We start from the raw sequence: 24,000 nt of genomic DNA on the forward strand, positions 1-24,000 counted from the left end.
GTGATGAAGAGATGAAGAACGAAACGAGAGACGGGGCTGAGAGGCGTGCACACAATTGGCTGATTACTACGCGTGAAATCAGATGCGTTACAGAGTGTGCTAATGACGCTGGCACAAACACAACAGCGAACCTATCACAGCGATGTGGCACCAGAGCAAGAAACATTTAAACACCAATAAAAATGTGGAAAGTGTGTGTGTGTGTGTGTGGGTGTGTGTGTGTTGACAAAAAAAAAAAAAAAAGTGTTTATCTCCAGCTGAGCTCTTTTGCATCTCTGCCAAGAATGATTTCATTAGTCATAGACCAATACCCACTCGGTGGCAGTATGTGGGAGGTTTGTGTGGGCTCTGTGTGTGTGTGTGTGTGTGTAGAGAGAGAGAGAGAGCGAGCTAGGGTTGGAGTGGGTGGGTAGAGGGGTTAAGAACCTTGTAAGTGTCTCTTGTCTAATCTGGAACACAGCCGCAACAACGGCTATTTTGGATCCAACCCAGACATTATAATGAAGTGTGTGTGTGTGTGTGTGCTCTCATTCAAGTGTGAGCGTGTGATGTTTTTCAGGCTGTCAAAATGATTAACAGGTACACAGCAGTGCTGTCGTACGAGAGCGTTTTAAAGAGGGGGACCTGAGGTGATGAAGTGTCGGCGGCTCAAAGAGACTTGACGCTGAACTTGTGTTAAAAAGAAAACAGCGCTTGCCGGAAAAGTGAAAGTGCGACGACGGATAGCGCGTCACGAACCTCAGCCGCCTCGCCACTGTGATGGATTTAACACAACCAGCTTTGCTAATGAGTCCGGTAATGAACTACTGCCCCCATTACTTACAGCGCTGAGTGGAATCATTAGGAAACATCTCTACAGTGTGTCAACATACTTGTCTTGGCATAACACGGCTGCTCCGAAAAAGCTATAAAAGCCATAAAATAAATGGAAATGTCCACGTTAAAATGCAAGTGAATGCAACACGAAACTCAAAACTCTAATCAAGACGGAAAATCAAGGCGAGACATGTAGTCTAAATATGAAACACAGGCAGGACCAACATGGTGGAAGGATGTAAACACTGAAAATAGCAACCTCCGATAAATGTACTATTCTTCAGCCTTGAAGCAACACTTTCGAAACACGCTTCTTAGCCATCGAACCCAGAGTCAGAGGACGGGATTAATAGCCACTGTTTTGTGTCACGTTTAGCCTAGCTTAGCTTGAACACTGGAGGCAGAGGAAGACTAGCTAGCCTCCATTAAATGTGACGCAGGACTAAAACAGGACTTGTACTTCTGCTTTAAGGGGCTACGCCGTACCTACAGCGGCTGCGTGCGTAGGCTGCGATGTAGTGGAGGTGCTCCACCTTAAAAATGTCCTGCATCGATCGGAGATACCGTGTGGGGACTGCGGTGCCATGCTATTGTTCCGAAAAACCCCAACGGTCCAAAAAATGTCCCATTGATCCGAGAATACACGGGCTGACGACAAATGGGCTTTCGGTTTAATGGGACATTTTTCGGACTACTGAGGTTTCGGAATAATGGGCCGTTGGCGCAATGGGCAGTTCCCCGGGACGGTAAGATCTTGATTGGCTGCTTGTGTTTTACACTACATGTTTCTGGTGCCATCCAACATTGTTGGGGCAAGTGGTGGACTGACCGTCTTTTACATGCTCACCTTGTTCGCTGGCAAGCTACTCACCAAGAGTTTTGTTCATGGTAGGTGCAAGAAGGTGCAAATTCTCGTAGCTACGATGCTGTAATTGATTAGGGTAAAAACATCACCATGAGAACAAGAATGTCTGTCCAGGGCACGCAGAGGCCACACTGATATCCTGAAGGAGCTAACATCTGAAGTCATAGCACATTTCTTTATTATTATCAAGATAACTGACATGTTAAAGAGGACCTATAATGCTCATTTCCAGCTCTATATTTTCATTTTATGATTCCACTACAGTAGCTTTGCATGATTCACAGTTCAGAAAAGTCCCTATTTATCTTATTCTGGCCCTTCATGCAGCCCCTCAGTTCACCCTCTGTCTGAAACAAGCCGTTTGAGCTCCTGTCTCTTTAAGGCCTCCCCTCCCTAAAAACTTTCTCTTCTTTCTCTTTCGGGAAGTCTTCGGAAGAATTTCCAAAGGCAAACTGTAAACCTAACGTTGACATAAACATAAACATCTAGTCTGTGCCTGGAGCAGAGATACCATATAAGGACATCCGTGCCTATGTGACATCAGATAGACACGGCGGTTAAAAAAACTGAAACGGAGCGTTCAGAGCAGTCTGAAGCCTGAGCTTTTGGCTCACAGGGATCACTTTTACATACGTTTACCTCATTATTTGGCAACAGTTAGTATGAATATCCAACATTGTAACATTATATAAATATATATATATATGACAGAAAATAAGCAAAAGCACAATAGGTCCCCTTTAAGGAGGGAAAAAATCTTTTGCAGTCCCTGAAACTCTAAAATGTGACTTGAATAGATTTAGTCCGTTCAGGTTCTTACAGTGAGTGCAGGATTGATTAAACTGCACAAGTCACAGTATCCTGTCCCTGTTGCAACCCTGTCCTCTGCAGCAGATTGGACTGTCCGCCGTAGTGTTTAACAGTAATTACTCTTCAGAGCACAGCGAAACAGTAAATTCGCCAAAAAATGAGAGCAGCCCGTCCCATCACCGCTCGACACAACGAACAGCGTTGATGAAAGAAGCCGTTCTTGACATTATCACCGCAGCGTGATTAAACGAGACACAACACGCTGCAAGTTATTGACATTCCATTATTTCCAGTGATGATGTTTGTGCCTGCAAACAAAGTAGAAATCCTCTAGGACACGCCTGATTTAGAGAAGCCAACGTGAATGATTCATTTTAATAAGGTTCATGTGACTTTTTTCTCTTTTTTCTTTTTTTTTTTTGTCTCAGCTTCTTTTTCTTAATGTTTGGATGAAAAAAACCCCCAAAAACAAATCACACACCTGAGCCCGCTCCAAGGCAAAGTAGCTGAAAACCCGTGGAACAGAATAACAGCAGATGAGGCCTGGACCTATTGCACAAACCTGCCCAATGAACCGTTAAACCACTCTGGTCTTATTGGTAATTCTTTAAAAACGGCATCAATTGCTGCATTTCCTCCTCGGCGTGAATCACAGGGAGACCCCGAACTCATCTTTGTGACCTCTAAGCACTTTTCTCGCTTCTCACCCTCCGACATGTGACGAATTCCTGCAGCATGTAACATTACTGCGAGGATTGTCAGTAGTAGCGTGTTGAGCCCTTTTCACCCTTTGCCACAGTGACTTATTTTCACCCGACAACTATCAAATTATGCAGAAAGAAAACACGCGGGGGGGGGGGGGGATTTGATGTGTCAAAGTCTAGCGCTGTGTCACATTTGCATTACAAACATCTGCATGGAGTTAGTTCCATGCGAATGCACAATTCATTTATTTTTCATCAACTTTTAATACAACAAACAAAAGTTATTTATTTATTTATCTATTTTTATCATTTTGGTCCCTGATGCTGGTCTCATTTTCTGACACATGCAATTCATTAATTACAAATCATTAAATATTGAATTGGGTTTCTTTTCTTCATCAAAATACAAATTGGTTTCACTTTCACTTTCTCACGTTATGTTTTTGCCTTTCGAAACTCACAGTTCGCAAAGTGACACCAGCAACCATAACAGTCCGTTATTGACAAGCACGTCAGTGTTCCGGCGTGCCGCCTTCAAAGAGTTAACACTAAATCTTTTTTTTGGAGTCAGTAAATTACATGTGCAGTCACTTTATTACGGTATCCATTGATCCTGGTCCCATTATATATTGTTCATCGCGAACAAAGCTTTTTTTCTTTTTCTGGGGAAAATCTAGTAATTCTGCCCTCTTGACCCCCCAATAAATCTGTGAAAAATCTACCCGGGGACAAAACGAGTCTAAATGAGTCTTTTTATCAGGTCCAGATCTCAGTTGAATGAGCACCCAGTCACAGTTTTGTGATGCAGTCGCTGAGGATGTCGGTCGCTGCCCCAAGACAAACGAACAGAATAACCAGAGGACTGAGGGTTTAATTAGGCCTTGCTGGACCACAACAACCTCAACTACTTAACAAAATACAAAACCACCTCTACCTCTCTTTTGTGCACCAGGGAGTCTGGAATTAAATCACATGACTGAACCTGACTTCATGAAGCAGCTTATAAACAGATTTGGTCGCGCCATCCAGTGTTCACCGCTGCTCTGCCTCTGCTGGACTGATGTCTTGTCGTGTCTTGTGGCCCACGCAGAGAAGTGATGCCTCTTTTCTGATTTCATCAGCAACATTGGCTATCAAGTGGCTGTCGGATAAATGCCAACATTCAGCATGTCATTCTTTTCTCAGTTTTCATCTCTTGGCCTTTGTCCCGGCGTTTACAACAGCCTCTATCAAGTGGCTGGTTACAGCTGCACAAGCCGAGGAGGAATAATAACATCCAATGCCCGCCTAATTGAGATGTCATAGATTCTCCCTGTTTGCATATATTACATTTTGGTGTCTGGTACAATCGCATCCGGGCTGATTGGCGGAGATGAATACACACTTGAATGAGAAAACCAGGCAGAGCCTGTGTCACATGTACAAAGAGATGTGTTCAAACATAACAAAAAGTCCACAGAAATGTCTCAAATTGCTGCAGCGGCAAAATCCACATCTCTGCCATTGATATGTTCAGTTTGTTCCAAACTACCTCCATTAAATCGTAAAATGCACTACAACTTCTGGTGGAGCTTCGGAGCCGAGAGGATGGCGATAAAGCAACACAGAAGTGGTGCGTTCGGGTGCTGATTTGTGACGTTTCTATAGGGGTTTTTGTTTGATTGGAATCCATTGCAACGTGTGTGGATCTGGGCTGTGTACAGATGCTGTTCCCTGCGAAGGAACAGGCTACAGTCTTTTAGATACTCAAAAGACGGAGGATTCTTCGAAAGGATAGGTCTGGTAATATTCTATATCTCTCTTATTGTTAACAACAAATCCCATGAAAATCCACCAAAACCAACTGCTGTGCTGGCTCGTCTCTCAATGCTTTCCGACTCTCCTACCCTGAAGGGCTGGGCTGATCAATACCTAAAGTACTGATGCTGGCCAAGTCTTGTTTGGAGAATCAATACTGGTGTCAGTAGGATCAAAAACCATAAAAAAAAAAAGGGATCCAGCAAATTGACCCTAACTGATGTAAATAAAGGGAGTAAAAGTGGACGACAGTGTTCGCTGTCAGAGTTTAGGATCCAACGCTCCTGTCCATGAGACTTTCTGGAGTGCAAGAACTTTGTAGAGAACTCCTAGAAGTTATGCTTATACATCACTAAATTCATTTCCCAAATACGTTGTGATGGCAAACGTACATCATTATGTTGGCGATTATGTTTTCCGAATGAATGACGCGCAGGCAGGTGGTCTGGGTGGACGGTGGACATAACAAAGTCCAAGATTTTGTCTCACAGAGGCCGGGGTTCACATCCTGAGTCTGTGTCTGTGGTTACGCTTCGGCAAACAAAAGCACGTCCGTGTTGACTGAGGCGTCGCGCTTCGAGGCTCTGCAGACATTTTTTCGAGGTCGGAAAACGAGTGAAATGTGTTGTTCTGCTTCAGCATTAACATTTTTGAGACTTGCGTTAATGAACAACATCTCCTTTCAAGCATATTGGAGACTACCTTTCATCGGCGGGTTAAAACCACATGTGGTGCTCTAGTGAGTATTTATAGAAGTATATATAACAGGATGGTGTGTGTGTGTAACGAAGGGACCTGTCATCATCATCATCATCATCAACACTGTGGCTCAATGGAGCTCTGTAATGGCACAGAGGAGAAAGATGTATCAGGCTTTGGATGCACACAAAATACCTGCTGGCCCCATCAATTCATTCTTACTTTTGGTCTTTTCGTGAAATTTGTTGACGACGAGGAAAAATACAGAGTATGACCAGACTTTAATCCTTCAACATCAGGGAGCAAGACAGCCAGATTCCTCGGCCGCCAGCAGGTGAACACGAGCATGTTAATGAGGTGACCTTTCAAGGTTTCTGGTTATTGAAATTTGAAGTCACCACTTGCTGCCACCTGGGACCAGGAAGTGTGTAACCTGCTGGATGTCGTTTTTTAACCTGCAGTTGTATTGCAGCATTACAGCATGAACCGAAGCCGGCCGCTCACCATCCCGTGTTGAACTCCACATGTGCGTCGAACAGGGCGACGACGGGAGCGGAGGCGGCCCTCCATCCGCTGACCCTGGACCTGATCAGTCCCTCCTGCTTGTCATGGCGGACCACCTTGATGAAGCCCGGGCTGTGCTGGGCGTTGGTCTCCTCCACGAAGCTCTGCAGGTGCTCTTTCAGCTCCACTGGGGAGAGAGGGCGACACACACAGACACACTTGGATGGTGAAGCTGACTGAAGCCTGCCGCAGCATTGACCTTATCAACAAAGCTCCACAGAAACCCCCTCAGCTCCTCAGGTTAAACAAAAAGCACTAGAGTGTGTGTGTGTGTGTGTGTGTTTACACTTTTAGCCCACACATACGTTCAGTCGCTGATTTTGAAGGACAATGCCCTATATTTCCAGCATAAGCTTTGATTATCCTTCCTATTGGCTGATAACATTTTACTAACGAACACATTTCAATGCGGTGTTGACACTCATTGAGCCGTTATCCATATGGTGCGACAATAATACACATTTCACAAACCCCTCGGCAGGGCCTGGGATACACAACAATTAAATGAACATAAGCCCGTATTGAATGAACAGACATGCTGAATATACATAAATCCAAATGGCTATGTGTGCTAGTCCAGGTGGGGAGGGGGGCCTAAGCAGCAGGGAGTGGTGCAGCAGCAAGGATGCAGTGCCGACCGGACTGTGCAGGAATAGGTCGAACAAGGAAGTAAGATCTAACGTAACGCTTACAATGGAAAGTCTGGGTGAAACTTTGACCTTCATTTTCACTTGCAAGCCCCGTGTTCACATTTGTGTGTAGTTTTGGGGGCTGCATTGCCAATGGTTTGGGCTTGGCCCTTACTTCAATTTTTTTGGGAAATCTTAAATGGGCACTCGCACTGATTTTCACACATGGCGTGTGGTTTACTTGCCATGAGTTATTTCGGCTTGGGCCTGGATGCAACAAAGCTTGTAACTTGTAATGCATTTGAAAGGCATGGGGATTTACCAGGCACCAGGAATGCAACAAAAATGCTGTTGTGTTGTATTACTGTATGGGAAATGTGGAGCTTGACCCAAACTTAAGACCAAAAGCCTCTGTTGTACCAGTTTTTACCATTCCTTCCTATGTGTCCTATGTGTGTGCTATTTTGGACAACAGTGGGCTTCCAACTTTGTAGCAACAGTTTTGGGGGAGTTTCTTTCCCGTTTCAAAATGACAGTGCCCCCATGTACAAAGCGAAATAGTTTTCCCAGTTTGGTGGAAAAGACCCTGACTGGCCTGCACAGATCCTCGGACCTCAACCCCATCCGACACCTCTGGGATGAGTATCTGAACGGTGACTTTGAGCCAGACCTTATCGCCTTATTCACTTATTAACATTAAGTGAATGAGACTTTCAAGATTGAAAACACTAAACTATTGTAGACAGGCTGAAACTGGATTAGGCAACCTTTCTTTAGGCTATACAGGAGATTTAAATGCTAAAGGCTAACAGGAGCATGCCAACACACGATTGCAATGCTAACATGCCAACATTTTGCATGTTTGCCGTGGTGGTCTTCGTAGTTTAGTAGCATGCTAACATTTGCTAGTTAGCATGAACACAAAGCACAGCTGAGGCTGATAGTAATGTCATCAGTTTCGCACGTGTTCGGTTATAAAACGAAAATACTGGTTAAAACTTTGACCTGATGATGGCGCTAGAGAAAAAGTCACCATTCCATCCAATAGTTTTTGGGATTTTTAAGTCTGGACCAAGACATGGAGCAACCAATTTACCAACCAACTTACTGACTGACAAATCCCTAGCGCTATGCGTGAGCGTGGCTAAAAATGAAAAAAAAACAACTACTGATGATGCCGTAAGATGATCGGCCCACAGATATGGTACACACATACACATTCTTTGAATATGTTAAAGTCGAGATGAAACGGCATTTCGAGAGTATCGAGCTTCCGTATCAGAGAAGGCGGGTGGGACTTAATATTGGGATGGGCGGATGTCATGATATTATTGGTTGAAGTTGGCTGTTTCAAGCTTATGTAAGCACACGTCACATTTTGTTTTACAGGACGAAAACACGATTGGATTTAAGAATACAAAGAAATTGAGTTTTTTTGTTTTGCCATATATTGTTAAGTAGGTGCACAATATGGATGTATGGATGTGTTCTAAAAGGGCTGAAAAGGCGTTTGTCATTTCATCTCGACTTCATCTTACACACATGCAGGTAGACAGACTGACACACACACACACACACACACACACACACACATGCAGACTGCCCACAGTGGAACAGCAAACATCTTCATTTCCTCGTTGTGATTTCTCTGTGTTGTAATCCTGCCCGCGGGCTACGGCTGCTGCCTTCCCTCTCTATTCATTATTACCATCAGCCTGGATTCTCTAGTCTCTCTGTTTTCCTGTAATGAGCCACAGTTTGCTGCTGACCTGGAAGAAAGATGGGCTCATTTAAAAACTGAAGCCGGGAGTATTTGAAGAGCACCTTATCGTGTTACACGAACATGGGAGATTACTTACAAACATAAAAAAAAATCAAGTCATTAAATAAAGCGCACCTCCAGTTACCCAATTAATTTCCAGACGTCTGGTCCACACTGTGAAATATGTTTCAGGGTTTTTTGGAGCCGACAGTCTGAACAACAGGAGCCCTGTTTGCCTTCCCTCCATTAAACAACTTCATATAACTGCTGGGCTCAGTCTGACCAAGGACGAAAAATAGGTCGATGCGTCCTCACCGTCTGAAGAAATCAAATGGTGTTTGAATACCTGCGTACGACCTCTCATCAGATCAGTTGTCTGAGTTTTTCGCACATCATTTTGAACTACCGCGGTATAAAAGAGAAAGGAAACTGGGTTTTTGGACATTATGAAGTTCTATGGGCGGTGCTGGCTCACATTATATAATCATATTTTTTCCACGACGCGAGCGATAAGTGTTTAATCTATACAATGTAAGAAAAAGTGAAGAATTCCCATCAAAATTTCCAAGAACCCACAGTTGACACGTAAACAGTCCAAAACCCAAAGACACTCAATATACAATGAGGTAAAAGCAGCTTTGAGGAATCGAAACCTGCTGCAAACTGCTTGGGCCCTTCTGCTTGATGAATTACTTAGAAGATTAATCGAATAACAACATTACTGTTGATTCATTTTCTATCAAATACTAATCAACTAATTGTTTCAGCACTGGTGACGCTAAGCCGTCCTAGCTGTGAGGTTTTACATTACAAAGAAAACAAAATTGTTGGATGACTGAAAAATCAAGAGACTGCTGTGCTTTGAGCTAAATGCTACCATGCTCACAATCACAATGCTAACATGCTAATGTCTGCCACGTTCACTATCTTAGTTTAGCATGTTAGGATGCTAACATGTTAACATTCTGCGGATGTAATGTTTACCGCGGTCGTCTTCATATTTGTTTAGTAGCATGCTAGCATTTGCCAATCAGCACTAAACACAGAGTACAGCGGAGGCTGATGGGGAAAGTCGTTACTTTTGCATGTGCAGTATTTAGTCATAATCCAAAGTACTGGCCAAATTAATAATTTGATGGAAAGTCAGGGAGTCACTAGAGTTATTACAGTTCATCCTGTAACACGAGTGTCTGCTCCAAATTTTACGGCGCTCGGTCCCATCGTTGCCAAGACATTTCACTAAAAGCACAAAAAAAGGATGGTGGGGCGCTAAATGACCGCTTAGGGTATCACCAAAGTCATTGGGACACATTGTCTGCAAAAATGTCATGGAAATTCATCCACATCCAAATGGGAATGGGTGAAGTGGCAATGGCTGAAAATATACAGGGAAACTGTGATGCCCCCCCCCCCAAAATAAAAAAATTGTCTGACATTTTACAAACCAAACAATTAATTAGTTCAGTAAAAAGACATCTGTTAGATTAAATGATAGTGAAAATAAGGGTTACTTGCAGCCCTATTTTTTTAATGAATTGTTGAATTGGTGTAAGTTAGGATACAGAGATTTGGCTAACAGCAAGGCAAAGTAATTCAAAGTAATGTCATTGTGACATTAATGGGGGCTCGCATGGCTCAGTGATCTTTGATCAGCACTTCGAGGCTTTATGAATACAGCCCCTGATGTCTCTGCCAATTTACCATTCTGACGGCGATGCATAATGAATGTGACCGCATTTCCATGCTTGCCTCCGTCTAGCCTCGGTTGACCCCCATTTGTCACAATTACGCCACGCTCAATCAATAAGCCAAAGTGATGATCATGCAATTTTACGCACCGAGCTATCTTCCATCAATTACCTTCGTTATGAATCACCACCACGCAATTGTTATTCACCGCAGCGCAAAGCGGAAGCATTTAAATCATATCTCCCAGAGAACTGTTAACTCGAACAATAGTAACGCATTAGGAGGGAGCCGCTGGAGGTAAATGTTGAATGTTTTTATCCCCCTGGTTGCTCCACTAATCAGCATTCACCCCTGTGCAGAGCTACCGCAACTAAACTCCGATACACTGTATCATTGAAGAACAGAGGAGCAGCGAAGAGAGCCATAAAATCTGCAGGCGACGGGTAGCAGACACAGATTTCTCATAATGGTAATTATAGATTTGGCAGCGGTGAAATGTGTTCCATGGTACGTGATGCAATTATTAACAGCGGCCCTCTTAACAGACAAGTCGCACCCGGGCCTCGCCTGCGACTGCTGTAATAAGTTTTGATCTGTTTTCGTACACCACTGATGCAGCTAATGCCCCGATCTTTGTGCACCGTCCACAGCAGAATATAAAACAAGTGGGACATAAAATGTAGACAGTCTAGGCTGTAGCTCACCTACAGGAGTCAGTACCATCATTATTCCACTAGACCTTTGCCCTATAACATCGGGGGGGGGGGGGGGCTCTTAATCAAACTGGTGGTGACTTTAATCAATCCTTTATGTATTTGGCTATTATTTGGCTGCAGCGTTGTCAGAGCAGTAAACAGCAGGGTTGGGGTGTTTTTTTCAGCAATCATTCACCGTCATGGCAGAGAGTTCAGGTTATACTTCAAAGTGAGGCTGTGGGAGAACGTTTGAGAAGAAGTCACAGTAAAAAGTATTTCTCTCACACTTGCAGCTAATATTAGCCGTATAATGGAGATAACTCACGCTTCCTCACTTGTGCTACTGATGTAACTAAATGCTAAACAGTAGTTTAGTAGTGGCTGGCGTTCAGTGACAGTTGCATAGTCTCGTTTTAACAGTAACCCAGTGGTGGTTTATATATATATATATATATATATATATGCATGATATTACATCTGTTATATATATATATATATATATATAACAGATGTAATATCATGCATCTGCTGTTTTCCTCCCCATGTAGGCGGCCTTGTGGTGTTCCTACAGTGTTGTCTGTCTGGGACCCCTAGAATGACCCCCCCCCCGGCCCTTTGTTTTGCTTTGCCGTTTTGAAAATTGGTAGTTTAGTTTTTTTAAATCGACTTTCAAACTACAGAGTGTAATAATTTCACAATTAACTGACCGGTAGTTCGATATCTATGAGCGGGTTTTATAACTTCCAGAATACGCAGAACCTGGGTCCCGCTTTGAATCAGTGCTGGCCGTGTTTCAGATAGTAGAAGAAGAAGGCCGGCGGCAACGAGAAAAAAAAATGTGGAGCACATTCAAAACAACGGAGGCGGCTCATTTAATCAATTTCCTTTCCGTGCCCATACAAAATAACAACCACCCTAAAGGCGAAAAGGTGCTATTGCTTGTTCCTTTACATTATATCAAATTTCTATGCCATGAAAGCAGCAGAGGTGATAGCAGTACTACAAAAAAAAATGTGTGAGTAGTATGCACACTGTTAAGAAATATTAAAAAACTGGAGCTCTAGTTCACTTACTTCATTATTTTACATAAATATTACATATTAATATTCCAATAATAAACCTACAGGGACTTACATTTAACCGGCGGAGTTTCATGACTTGTCATTTTCGAAAGCCCACGCCAAGACGACGGATACCACCCTCGAGTCTGTGTGTTAGGTGTGGAGCCCGGAGGCAGTTAACTTAGATTCTCCACTCAGCGTAGGTCCCACTCATGTGTGTTTGTGCAAACAGTCGGCCCCCAAACTACACTTGTCAAACACAGAGGGCGGATTATGCCTCTCCTGCATGCGTCCTCTGGAGGTTGTTGAACGGTGGGTTCACTCCGTGCCTGTAGGTACAGTATGCTTGGTTTTTCCTCATCCTCTAAGAACCACTACATCCCAAAAGATCAAACTCGGAGTGAAAATCAATCAATGGGCAGAATAATATTGGTAATACTATAAAATCTAGGGCCAAGAGGTGATTGCTTTTAAGCACAAATCTTGCTGCCAAGAGAGATATCCAAATGGGATACACCTTCTAATCCCACCCCAAGTGGACTGCTGCCTACAGGAAGGGTGGAGGTATAAATGAGGCCGAGCTTTAAATTCAGGAAAGGCGGGCGCGCCGTCCACCTCTCTGAACACGGCTTGCATCAACACGAGAGCATGAACGTGAAGCGGCGAGGACGCTCGTATGATTCTTACGGCTGCTGCTGTGGTCGTCCACCAGTATGATCTCTTTGAGCAGGTGGGATGGTGTCCTCTGGATGGCTGTGTGGACGGAGCGCAGCAGCACCGACAGGGCCTCGTTGACGAAGATGAAGATGACGCTGAGCTGGGGAAGATCGGATGAATATGACATGTTTCTGCACCTGGGGGAAACAGAGAGAATCAGAGGCTTTCGTTCCCCGCTGTAACACAAGTCAAGACTCAAACCACATCATTCCATTAAAGGGGAAACAGGCAAATACCAGCATCCTGATCAGTGAATCAATTAACAGTGCACACGTGGCTCGGCTGACTGACCCATCAGGTCGTAAATCCGGGATCGGCCGGGTGAGGGAGATGCGGTCGCTAAGGTAGCCGTTGTAGCCATAGTAGCGGAACTTCCTGAGGGCGACCCTTCGACTCTCGGGGCCCAGGTCGCGACCCCAGCGGTCGAACAGCGAGGAGGCCGAGTCTGAGGCGGCGTCTGAGGACGACGCGGCGTCTTCGCCGTCCTTCTGCGGGGTCTCTGTGGACAGAGAGAGAGGGAGGGGTGATGCACTCGGTGTGAGGGAACATGCTTCTGCGTTCTATTTTTCTCCCAGACCCACCACCAGCCACGGTGACAGCTACCTGATGTCACACAAATGAACTCAGCTCTGTTCACGGAGCCTTGCAGGAAGGGAAAAGCATTACTGTGGCCGACGCTAAGTACTAAGTCCATTTGCTGGGGGCTGAAAGAATAATTTCAGCAGCACGGGGGGGGGGGGGGGGGGGGAGGATGGGACACAAAATGTGATGCATTAACAGGGATTTTCATTGTTATTACAAATAATTCATTCTGGCAGCCACGCCGATCTATTTCTGTAGAGGTGGACACAAATCCGCAAACATGCCCAAGGAAACATTTTTTTTTATTTTCTTTTTTTTAATCAGCACTGTAGCTCAGAGTTCTGTGCTACGTGTGCAACACCGAGCCAGCAACTCCCATGCATGGTGGGAAACAATGAGAGTAGAAAACATGCTTGAGGCCTGTTAGGAGAAAAACCAACAAAAAAAGATTTATAGCAAACAGACCAACAAGAGGCACTGCACTCATTCCAGCTGGTCGTAAACATGCAGAGTGACGCTTTGCGGCCTCCCTGTCACCTGCTCTCACTGTGGCGGCAGATTTGGGGCGAAGCAGCAGCAGGACTTGTTTGTCCGAGTCAGTGGAAGACTGGAAGAAAAACTGAGAGGAGGAAATATTCACGAGGCACGAGGTATGAGGCATGCTGTAATCCCTGACCCGGGTGTGCAGGTGCTGGAAAGAGTACGGTCGAGTCCTAAAAATAACATTCACAATTACAGTGTTTGACTCCAGATCGACTTGTAAAGTCAATTAGCAATCCTTGTTTTCTCTCACAATGGTTCTGAATGCTCAAAGACAAGGACTGTTAAATTATCACTTTTTGTTTTGGACATATTCGTGGAAACTGTGGCTGAGACATCTGAGAGTTACTCGGAAGACGTGGGCCCCTGCTGACTGAAGCCCACGTTTTCCACATAGTGCTAGTTGTGTCCCTTCACAGCATTCAACATTTGGGAGGTGGCCACAGGAAACTAACCGGACAGGCGTCCGATTTTCCCTTTTTAAAGGATTAAAAGTGGTTTATCAAAAACAATAATTCTGTATTCACCTCTAAGCAAAGCATTAAAACGACAACAAGAGGCCACTCATGACGCTTAACACCTGCAGTGCAGATGTTTGACTGTTTGACAGTTGTTTCACAGTCACCAACATGTAAATACATGACTTATCTAGGCTGACCTGCCGCCTTAAACCACAAACTTCTGCTTGCTTACAGCGTCTTTGTTCTCAGTTCATTGATCATCACTCCTGCACCTCCACTTGGAAAATGAGCGTTCGCCCCGCCGTAATCTGAACGACCCCAATGTTGACTTCGTATTCCACTCGCAAGCTAGACCGACGTCTTCCACCATCTTCCACTCAGAAAGTGGCCAAGCTTGCTAACTTTGGCACCGACGCCCACTGCGACCGCTAACTTTTATAAAAAAAAATTTTTTAATTTAACTTTAACTTTAATTTTATTTTTATTTTAAAGTATCTTCTCTTTGACCAAATGAGAACACAAGGCAAAACAAACCAGGGACATATACAATATGTAGGTTTCTTAGCAAAAAATATGAATTTCAGCTTTGACTTTAAGATTCTGACTCAAGCCTGTCAAACATCCCTTTGTTTTCTCTCTTGTTCCCTCCAAACAGGCCTGATGGAGGACTGTGAAGTGCCTTCTCTCCTTCCCCAGCTGAATGGGTTTTTTTTTTTATTAGTTTGAAGAGCAGTACTTCACCCTTTGGCAATAACAAGCTTAATGCTCTCGTGGGTGGAATGCCACCTCCCTCCAAGTCCCCTCAGAGCCTCATAAGCACCCTAAAAGCACCGCAAATGATACACTTTTCTTGGCCACAAATGCACGGTGACGCGCCTAAAGTTTTGAGACGTTTTAAGTGGCCTCATTTGGGCAGCCTTTTAGAGTTGGTGCCTGGCAGAAAGAGGAGCGTTGGTTGAAAAACAGCCATTTATATTCACTGGTGCTTTTAGTTAATGCATTGTGCTTGTTAGCACTGGAAGACAGCAGGAATGCGGCCGTGTACCTGGAAAGGTTTCTCAGTGTGGCCAAATTACTCAGGGGGGGGGGGGGGGAGAAGGACGGACGCATCACAGGGCGACTGCACCTGTGTAGGTTTCTTGATGTTCGAGTGGAAAACAGACAGGCGGGGGGGGGGAGCGTGTTGTGTCCTGCCCTGCACTGTGTCCGACACATTTCATTATTCATTTAGTAGGACCCAGCTACCCTTTCCAGCACGGCTGGAGGGCATAGCGTACCTCTGTAGGAGAAGTCGGTGGGAATCAAGTGGAACAATGGTGAGAATGTGAGTGTGTGTGCTACAGTACACCAGTAGTGTATTATTACTGCTTTAATAACACATTTTCTTATTTCTCTTTTCTGTTGTGCTGTTGCTCATTCATTTTGGAAAATATGGTTATTTGCATTTTTTGCAAGAATCCTGGAAAAAAAACCCATTAGTGTTAAAATAATATACCATAAACTGTAGTTTTGACATTTCTCTTTGTGTACAGATTAAACAAACCCGATGTTTTAATTAGTGAGCTTTACAGGTGCTGATCTATCTAATGTCCACTGGTTGCAAAAAGAAGTCCAATTCTATAGAAGTCTATGAGGAAATTACCCTACTTCTCACTTGATTTATTACGTCAGTAAACATTTTCCTCATGAGCGATTAAAAATAGGTGCAATTTCACAAAATGTTCCTATACGATTCCTACATTTCAACTGTGCTCTACAAATATACGTCAAACTAGAACAACTGAAATGATATATGACCTAAGCATTTTGTAGAAAGTTGACATTTTGTCCTTACGGTGGGGCTATAGGAAAGTTCATGGCGTGTGTCAAATATGGAAAGGGTTCATCCTCTGGGGAGCATGAATGTTAAAGTTCATTTTAAGCCTGACTATTATATTTTGATATTTCTTGCTTGCTGGTGGACATTTAGGCCTGTTTACAATTCAACCTCAGATTTCCAAAATGCCAGACCAACTGACCTATTCCCTACCTCTTGATCTTTAACTGCCCACATAGTTGTCTTAAATATTTAAGAAAAGAAGTGAAGAAGTGTGAACATTAACTTTTTGCTCGCTGCTCCACACGAACCGCTTTTTTATGACTTGCACTTTCATTTTCTCCAGCACACAAACGCAGTCGCAGTTACTCACAATTTATATGTCCTGTTATCCTACCCTGACGGCCCAGCTGGTAGTGCACACACAGAGGGCCTTGGGGGTCAGAGGTCAACCCCTACAAGCGCTACTCACTGTTTAGTCTGGCAGCATCCAGGACTGCATCGTGACGGTAAACACTGTGCCATGATACCCTTGTTGGGGAAAGGAACTTGGCTGCCTGTCAATGTCTGCTCAGCTGTGATTACACACAGAACTCTCAAACACACACGCACACACACACACATAATGCACACAGACCGGTTCAGATAGGGAGAGTGAGGTGGACCGTAGCCCAAATTTTGCCCAAAATGAGGGCTTAATGTGGCTTACTGAATAAAATCAAAACATTAATTTAAATTTTTTATCAAATTATTTTAGCAGGGATTGACTGACAGGTATTATGTTTCCAATTTGACATGAAAAGAAAATCAGTAAAATGGTGAAAATAGTAGGAGAGCGGCCCCAGTTGAAAGTGAATGGAAATTAATGTGGCTTAATGGTGTTTTAAGAGTCAAATCATTCATCATTTTACTATTCATATAGTCAAATCTAATCAATGTTTTTGTTTTTCCAGACTGATGCATCTGTAATCCCTGCTATGATGGATGGTGACCTGGCAAAGTGCACCCTTAAAGCTGGAGATAGAACAGCTACTGTGGCCTTCTGCTGGCAAGGCAACGCATCTCTTGACACAAAGAGCAGGACTCTGCGACAGAGCTCGGTGTCTGGTAAAGGCAAAACAAAGCCATGGGCAGGAGATACAAAATCCTCAGACTGTATCTTGGCACCAAAATGAGTAAAGAGGAGAGGGAGAGGAAGCAGAGATGCAGTTAACCTCAACCCCAAGTTGTAGATTTCACAGGGCGCGAGCCACATTGTCCGACTGAGGTACAAGGATGGTTCAACAAGAGATCGACCTCGAGATTATAACTGGGGCTGCGGCAAGTGAAGCTGTGCAGTTGGATGACGCGGAGCCCGAGTCCGAAATTAACTTTCTGACTCACTGGCCGAGGGGACTGGTCCGTGAAAAAAATCCACCCATATTTTTAAACCCATTGGGAACTTTGAGTTTGAGTTTTGACCCTTGTGTGGAGTGTTGAAGCAGCTCATTTGGAGAACTATTTATCCATCTATCTGCCAAACTAACCACCAACGTTCAGGGAGGGCGGAATGACCCTCCTTATAGATATTGCCACATAATGAGCTATCTAGTTATCCTAACGGTAGCAAGCAGCAGACTGGCGCTACACAGTGTCGTAAAAGTAGGACCGCTTGAGACGTTCAGTTCGGAATCTTAGTAGTAGGGTGGAGAATTTCCCGCTATTTCCATTCCTTGAAGAGGCACTGTATGCCACAACCGCCAGAAGCTTAAAGGACCACCTCTTGCAGTACGTGTCTGATCAGGAGAGGGAGGTACTTCTGAAGGCTTTGGAGGACTTCGGCTCTGTTGACAGGGATATGCACTGATGCCCCTTGATTGCCAGCAGGTTCCTACCAAGGACAATCTGATCCAAATGCTGGCACAGATGGGACACAAGGCTCTCCTACAGCCACAAATGTGTGTCACAGAGTGTTGGCGTCCCATTGTGATGCACTCGGCAAGTGTGCGGCCACCAGATGCTCTGCTTCGTGTCATACAGCAGAAAACGCCCCGCTACCCGAGCACCCTTCAGCTCTTCCCTCGCTTCTGCACTGGTTCCAATTTGCTGGAAAAAGCAATTAAGTTAGAGCCTATCGAAACCTCGAACTTCGAGCGAAGACCACATTCGCACACAACGCGGCTGCCTTTTAAATCTCCCCGTAGGGCACCACAATTATCCAGACCTCCGCAGTGATTTCAATAGTATTCTCACAAGCTCTGTACGGGTGATGGATATCATCTAGGCCAGAGGGATGAGAGCACCGACAGGTAGCACCCACAATCCCTACTGCTGTTACGGTTTTGAAATTCATGGAAGACAGACAGAAGATAATGTTTAAGGCGCAAAAGGCATGCTTTCATTTTCATGGGATTTGGTAGGAAAACACAAGCTTACTATTTGACGTGGATTATGTTCAAAATGTGTACCCTGATTCAATTAAGTTAGCAGCTTTTAGTGGTGGTGAAGGGGCTTAGACAAACGGGATGGTACTTAGCAGAAATAAACTGCAATGAATATCTTATACACATATATATATATATATATAGTATATATTGGAAAAGACAGCTAGCTTTTTGCGTATTATGTTTTGCTGTAATTTGGGGAGTAGTTATGGAAACATAAGGAAAATCTTTGCACTGCATGACATGATAGTTAGTTGCTGATTCGGAGAGTGTGAGTGATTCCAATGGGCAGTCCCACTACTGAAGTATGTTTTATTTTTATTTTTATTGCAATGCCTTTATGGTTGTTCCTGTTTTACACAGGCACTCTCTTCGGAGTCTTTTCAATTGACAGTTCTGGTCTTTCTGTTAAGCATGAATGTATTTTGAGATATTCATGTAAACCAGGGTAAGAAATGAACTGGGATTTCGGGGAAATGCCTTCAAATTGGGGATTGGAGGTACCGGGGGAAAAAAATGGGGTAGTTCACCGTGCGGTATTTCAATGCGAGTTTTGAAGCATTTCAAGAGGTAAAATAAGCTGCGAGTGTCTGGCAAATTGTCGTTACGCATGGTGGGCAGGCTGTGTTAGCCTGTGAGTTTAATGTAGTTTCATTTTGGTGAAGAATTTATGTCAATTGATTTTAGAGGTTAGTCCTACAGTGGGTGCACTGTATCACTGCACCAATGCTCAAAGTGACGTGGATGGATGCACATTCACCATTTCCTGATATTTTACTGTATTGTTACATTGCAATCCCTATCACAATCCCACGTAACAACCCACGACGAGTACATTAATAACTGGGGGCGGGGTGGATTATGGCACGGTCTGGGTTTAACAGTAGCTAATGCTCGTCAGATCGCCGTCATATTGTTTTGCCTGGCTGATTGCCACGAAGCCGAACTGGGCAGGTCCGTTGTCCGGGAAATCACCGGTGAGGAACCCTTCATCCCTGGGTTCTCCCAGTCGCTGGATCCAGTGTTCAACCGCTTCCTGTCTCCCTAACCTCAGTCCCCGCCAGCTTTCCATTCTCTGGTTGCTTCTGTTACATAACTCATTTCTCCTGGTCTGTCATCTTCATCATTTCGCCCCAAATACTGTTGGATGTCTCTTCGCACAAGCGTGTCAGTGCGTAGAAGCCTTGGCCAAGCAGCTTCCAATAACTCTTGGGTTGCTGTTGGTGAAGGCTGCTCTTAGGGCCACATAACCCTACAGGAATATCCGTCCATGCGTCCATTAATGCATATGCCATGGGGCTTGAGTTTGCCTTTATTTTAGTCCAGTAATAAGCTGAAATATAATGGTGAGTGAGAATGGGAAACTCAAGGACATCATGAGCACACATTGTACATGATGAAGGCCTTGAGGAATGTCAGCTAAGACACCGGTGTACCAGTGCATCAGCTGTTGCTTGCCTAATCAAACATGAGGCCAATAATACTAATAGTGTCTACAAACAAAAGTGAAGTACAAAATGTGCAATTGTGTTATTCGTACAACCAATGCTTAGCCTACATGTGTATTAGGTTTAATCAGGAGAAAAATATGAAGCACTAGTGTGCAGAAGGTAAGTACAGTCGAGCACACGAACATTGAAAAGGGAAAGGTCACTCTGGCCCGAACAGGTCAGAAGACTTACATAAGAAGGGCTGTTTTTGTAAGAAAAAGGAAGACAGCATCGATACTGGAAGTTGCCCTGATGCCAGAAAGCAGGGGCAGGTTTTGGTAGATAGGTGTTCCGCATAGCAACAGCGTATTGCGCTATAAAAATAAATGCACACAACGGGATGGGTTGAGTAGTTGCTCCCGGGACCAGCTCGATTTATTGTACTTTTATTCTTCAAGAAACATCTACAACATACCAGACTCTGCTAAGATCTAGTCGTGTGTTTCTCACGGACAGTGTGGAGGGAGACCTGCACCTGCATCTGGCCCTGCTGAGGGTTTTTTTTTTTCCCCTCCACAGGAACACTGCCTCCAGCAGTGGAAAGAAAGAAAGGAGGTCTTCTTTCCTGATGCCTGATACCTCGCTCCAAACACCTTGCATACATCCACCGGGAACCGTGACATTTTCCAGGGCCTTCCAATTGACCAACTATAAAGTCTAAAGCATCCTCGAAGTTAGCATATTGCCGCCGATATAATCTGCAAGCTCTCGATGTTGTCATTAATGGCCTTTTACTAACAAAGCAAGTGCTGTCGGCATGTCTTGTTAACTCACCCCCAAGCTGAAGTAAAGCCCGACCCATAGCTGTCAGGGACAAGTGCAGCAGGTGGAGGGGCGGCTGGGATGAATGACTTGGCCTTGATCACTGCCAAAATCATTTTATTATTTAATTATTCCATTATTTCGGACGAATAAACCAAAAAGGGGGGGGGGGGGGGGGGGCGAATTGTATCTCGTGCACATACAGACACATTCTTTACCTCTCTATGGCCACTCCGAGAGAGGTGGAAGAGAATGAGGAAAAAATCGGAGGAGTTAGGAGAGTGACAAAATGCAAGTGGTGACAGGATGTGGAGCGAGATAGCGGGAGGGTGATGAGAGGGAGGGGAGGCAGAGAGAGTGATGAGGAAAACAAGAGAATAAAGGGGTTGTGACAGAAGGTATTCATCCCTGGGCATCTGTAAACTAGGCGACCCTGAGCTCCGTCACATCAGCTCGCAGAGACACACTCTTTTATTGGCTCAGACACCGAGACAGCTCCCTGTCCACACACACACACACACACACACACACACACACACACACACACAGACACGGCATCAGGCCCAGACTCCGCATAACCTAACGGATTAGGAACGGGCCGCTCCGCTGGGTGACAAAGTGTCTCACCTTGTCCTCCAGTCACTTTATGCAGAATTGGCATGCTGTTGGGTCAGCAAGCCGGATATGCTGCATGCCCCCCCTCCCCCGGCACAGGGCTGCGGTCAGAGCCGAGATCTGGTTTCAGCCAAGACTGAGACCTGGACTGTTCCAGACTGGCAGCGACGGGTTTAGGGAGGATTAACCGAAATGCAGGAGCTCTGCACTGAAGCACGAGTGTTTTGACTAATGAATACATAAAAGGTTTAAGACAATTACATAATATACACGCAGACGTTTCTTTCCACTGTTTGTACTGCGGAGAAACAAACGTGGACCTGCGGCTTCAAATGCATTTACTCTGAAATCCATTTCCGTCTGCTTTAGTGGCTGAGGTAGAAATGTGCAAACGTGCCCGAGGAAGAGGCGTTTGTACGCGGGTGGAGCCAAGAAGAATGGAAAAAAACACGTTTTGTTTCTGAGTATTTCTTGGGTTTGGGTGAAATTCGTTGAATGCAGCACAAAAGCTCTCCCATGGTCTGACTTTGTCTAGTTGAGGTGCTTACTGTGGGTCTTACGTGTCAACGACACAAGAATAAACTAAATGAGGAAGGTTTTGTTATTGTGCAGCGGGGCTTGTTATCTCTGCTATAATCATCTTCGGAGAAAAGACTGTCCATTGTGTAATGACTGATTTAAAGGATGTAATAATTTGACCGCAAGTTGTGCTGTTTGGACGGAAATATCTGCTTTCGCTGCGTGCTTTTCACGTTTTGTGAGCGAAATGAGGAAAAACTGTAAGCAACTTGTGAGACTCGCGGTCAGCCACTGTTGGCTGTTTCTCCTGGGGCCAGAGCTTCCGACTTAGAGGCTAATCTGGGGGTGCTGGCATCACGCAGGGAGGGGCAGGTGACCCAGGCACACACCACCGCTAGTTTTAGCAACATTGTAGCCCATGTCTGCACCAACAATCTACGGTTGAGGCAGTCAGAGATCGCAAAAGAAAGCCTAGTTGGCATCTTAGGTATTGGTGACTTCAATATTCACTTATATGAGGCCTTTGACCCTTTTGGCTCCTTTTGATACTTTTGGTGGGATCGAGGTGTCGGCCCTGGGTGTTTCTTCTCTCCTATTCAATTTGAGGCGACGTTAGCCTGCCCTTGTGATGTTGGCACCGGTGTTGTTGTCACTCGCCACACTGGCCCGGCAACTTCAGCGGCACTTGATGAACAATCGCCTGGCCTCGTACCTGTTGCCACTTTACTTCCGGCGGGTCGGTCTCAGTCTCAGTGAACAAAGCTGCCAAGCTGTACATGCCGGCCCCCCTAGCCTTCTCCTCTTTCTCCTCTCTTGCTCTCGGGCTGCTCTGTGATGGACCACCAGCCCATCCTGGGACCTCTCTCCCCCTCCTGGCCGTCGGTGCCTCGTCCAGTCGTTGATCTGGACCTTCGTTCCCCCCGGAGATTCAGCCTCTCCCCTTCTGTCCCCTCTGCGTGAATGCTGATGTCCTCCTCCGTGTTTGAGTGGCCCGTCCTCTTCCCAGGTCTCAGTTGTGGAGAGGAAGTGGTGTGGCTCGGACCCTGCTTAGATGGCGACCCCTGAAGATCCATCCCTTTCACTTATGTTTTATAATCTACATTTTGACACCATAATTGTGTATACTATGACTTCTGTTGGCATCTGTTCCATGTCTGTCCATCCTGGGAGAGGGGTCCCTCCTCTGTTGCTCTTCCTGAGGTTTCTTCCATTTAACCACGACCTTTTCCTAACCTTAACCAAAGCGCTTCTGTCGTGTTTGTTAAACCTAACCACAGGCAGGACTCAGGACTCTGGCGTCACTGTCCTGAACTTTGTACACCTCTTTTTCCCTTTCTCACTTCCTCAGCTGACTGAGGGCGTTCACTCTTTCAGTTGAATTAGTCTCCAGTCCAGATCTTCCCCGTCACCACCACCACCACCACCACCAATGTCTTGCACTCCATTGGAGGGGGGGGGGTATTCCTGTACAGCTCATGGCGTGACTAACCCCATAGAACCATGACGTCGTATGTTGTTTTTCATGGCTCATACTGCCGCAACACAGTCTAACTTCACCCCTTAACTTTACTTTACACATCCAGCAGTTATGAAGGAGCATTATTATTCATTCGAAGTCGTGCTTGTGTCCACCTGATGAATGCAAGTCCAACATTCACTCTCTTTTAGCTCTGTTTTTGGTCGCCAACTCCTGAGGGGAAAGATCCGGCTCTTTAGCTGCTAAACGCTCCACTATGTTCACCAGCTAGTCGCTAACGGTGTCTGTCTGCTGTTCGCTGCTGAGCAGTGGAAAAACAACACCATGAGGGCCACGTTGTGGACTTGAAGCTAAACAACGAGCTGAAACTCATCACAAGGCTCTGTGAAGCCGAGGGGTCGCCTTCACTGTCTGTTCAGTGTGTGGGAAATTATAGATTGTAGCTTTAAGATATATATATATATATATATATATATGAGTGACACCCATCCAGGTATATCTGCAACC

At 45.0% G+C, this 24,000-nt stretch overlaps 1 protein-coding gene across 1 annotated transcript in view; it reads right to left on the reverse strand.

The window, feature by feature from the left end:
• Window positions 1-24,000, reverse strand: part of galnt18a (UDP-N-acetyl-alpha-D-galactosamine:polypeptide N-acetylgalactosaminyltransferase 18a) — a 127,027-nt gene that overhangs the window by 43,195 nt on the left and 59,832 nt on the right. Inside the window, exons 2-4 of the mRNA XM_070907360.1 lie at window positions 13,100-13,307; window positions 12,779-12,945; window positions 6,196-6,382 (exon numbers count right to left, since the gene is read on the reverse strand). Of these exons, the coding sequence (XP_070763461.1) occupies window positions 6,196-6,382; window positions 12,779-12,945; window positions 13,100-13,307 (562 nt within the window). The remainder of the gene's footprint in view (window positions 1-6,195; window positions 6,383-12,778; window positions 12,946-13,099; window positions 13,308-24,000) is intronic.

Source organism: Enoplosus armatus, chromosome 6, assembly GCF_043641665.1.
Source record: "Enoplosus armatus isolate fEnoArm2 chromosome 6, fEnoArm2.hap1, whole genome shotgun sequence".
Lineage (NCBI taxonomy): Eukaryota > Metazoa > Chordata > Actinopteri > Centrarchiformes > Enoplosidae > Enoplosus > Enoplosus armatus.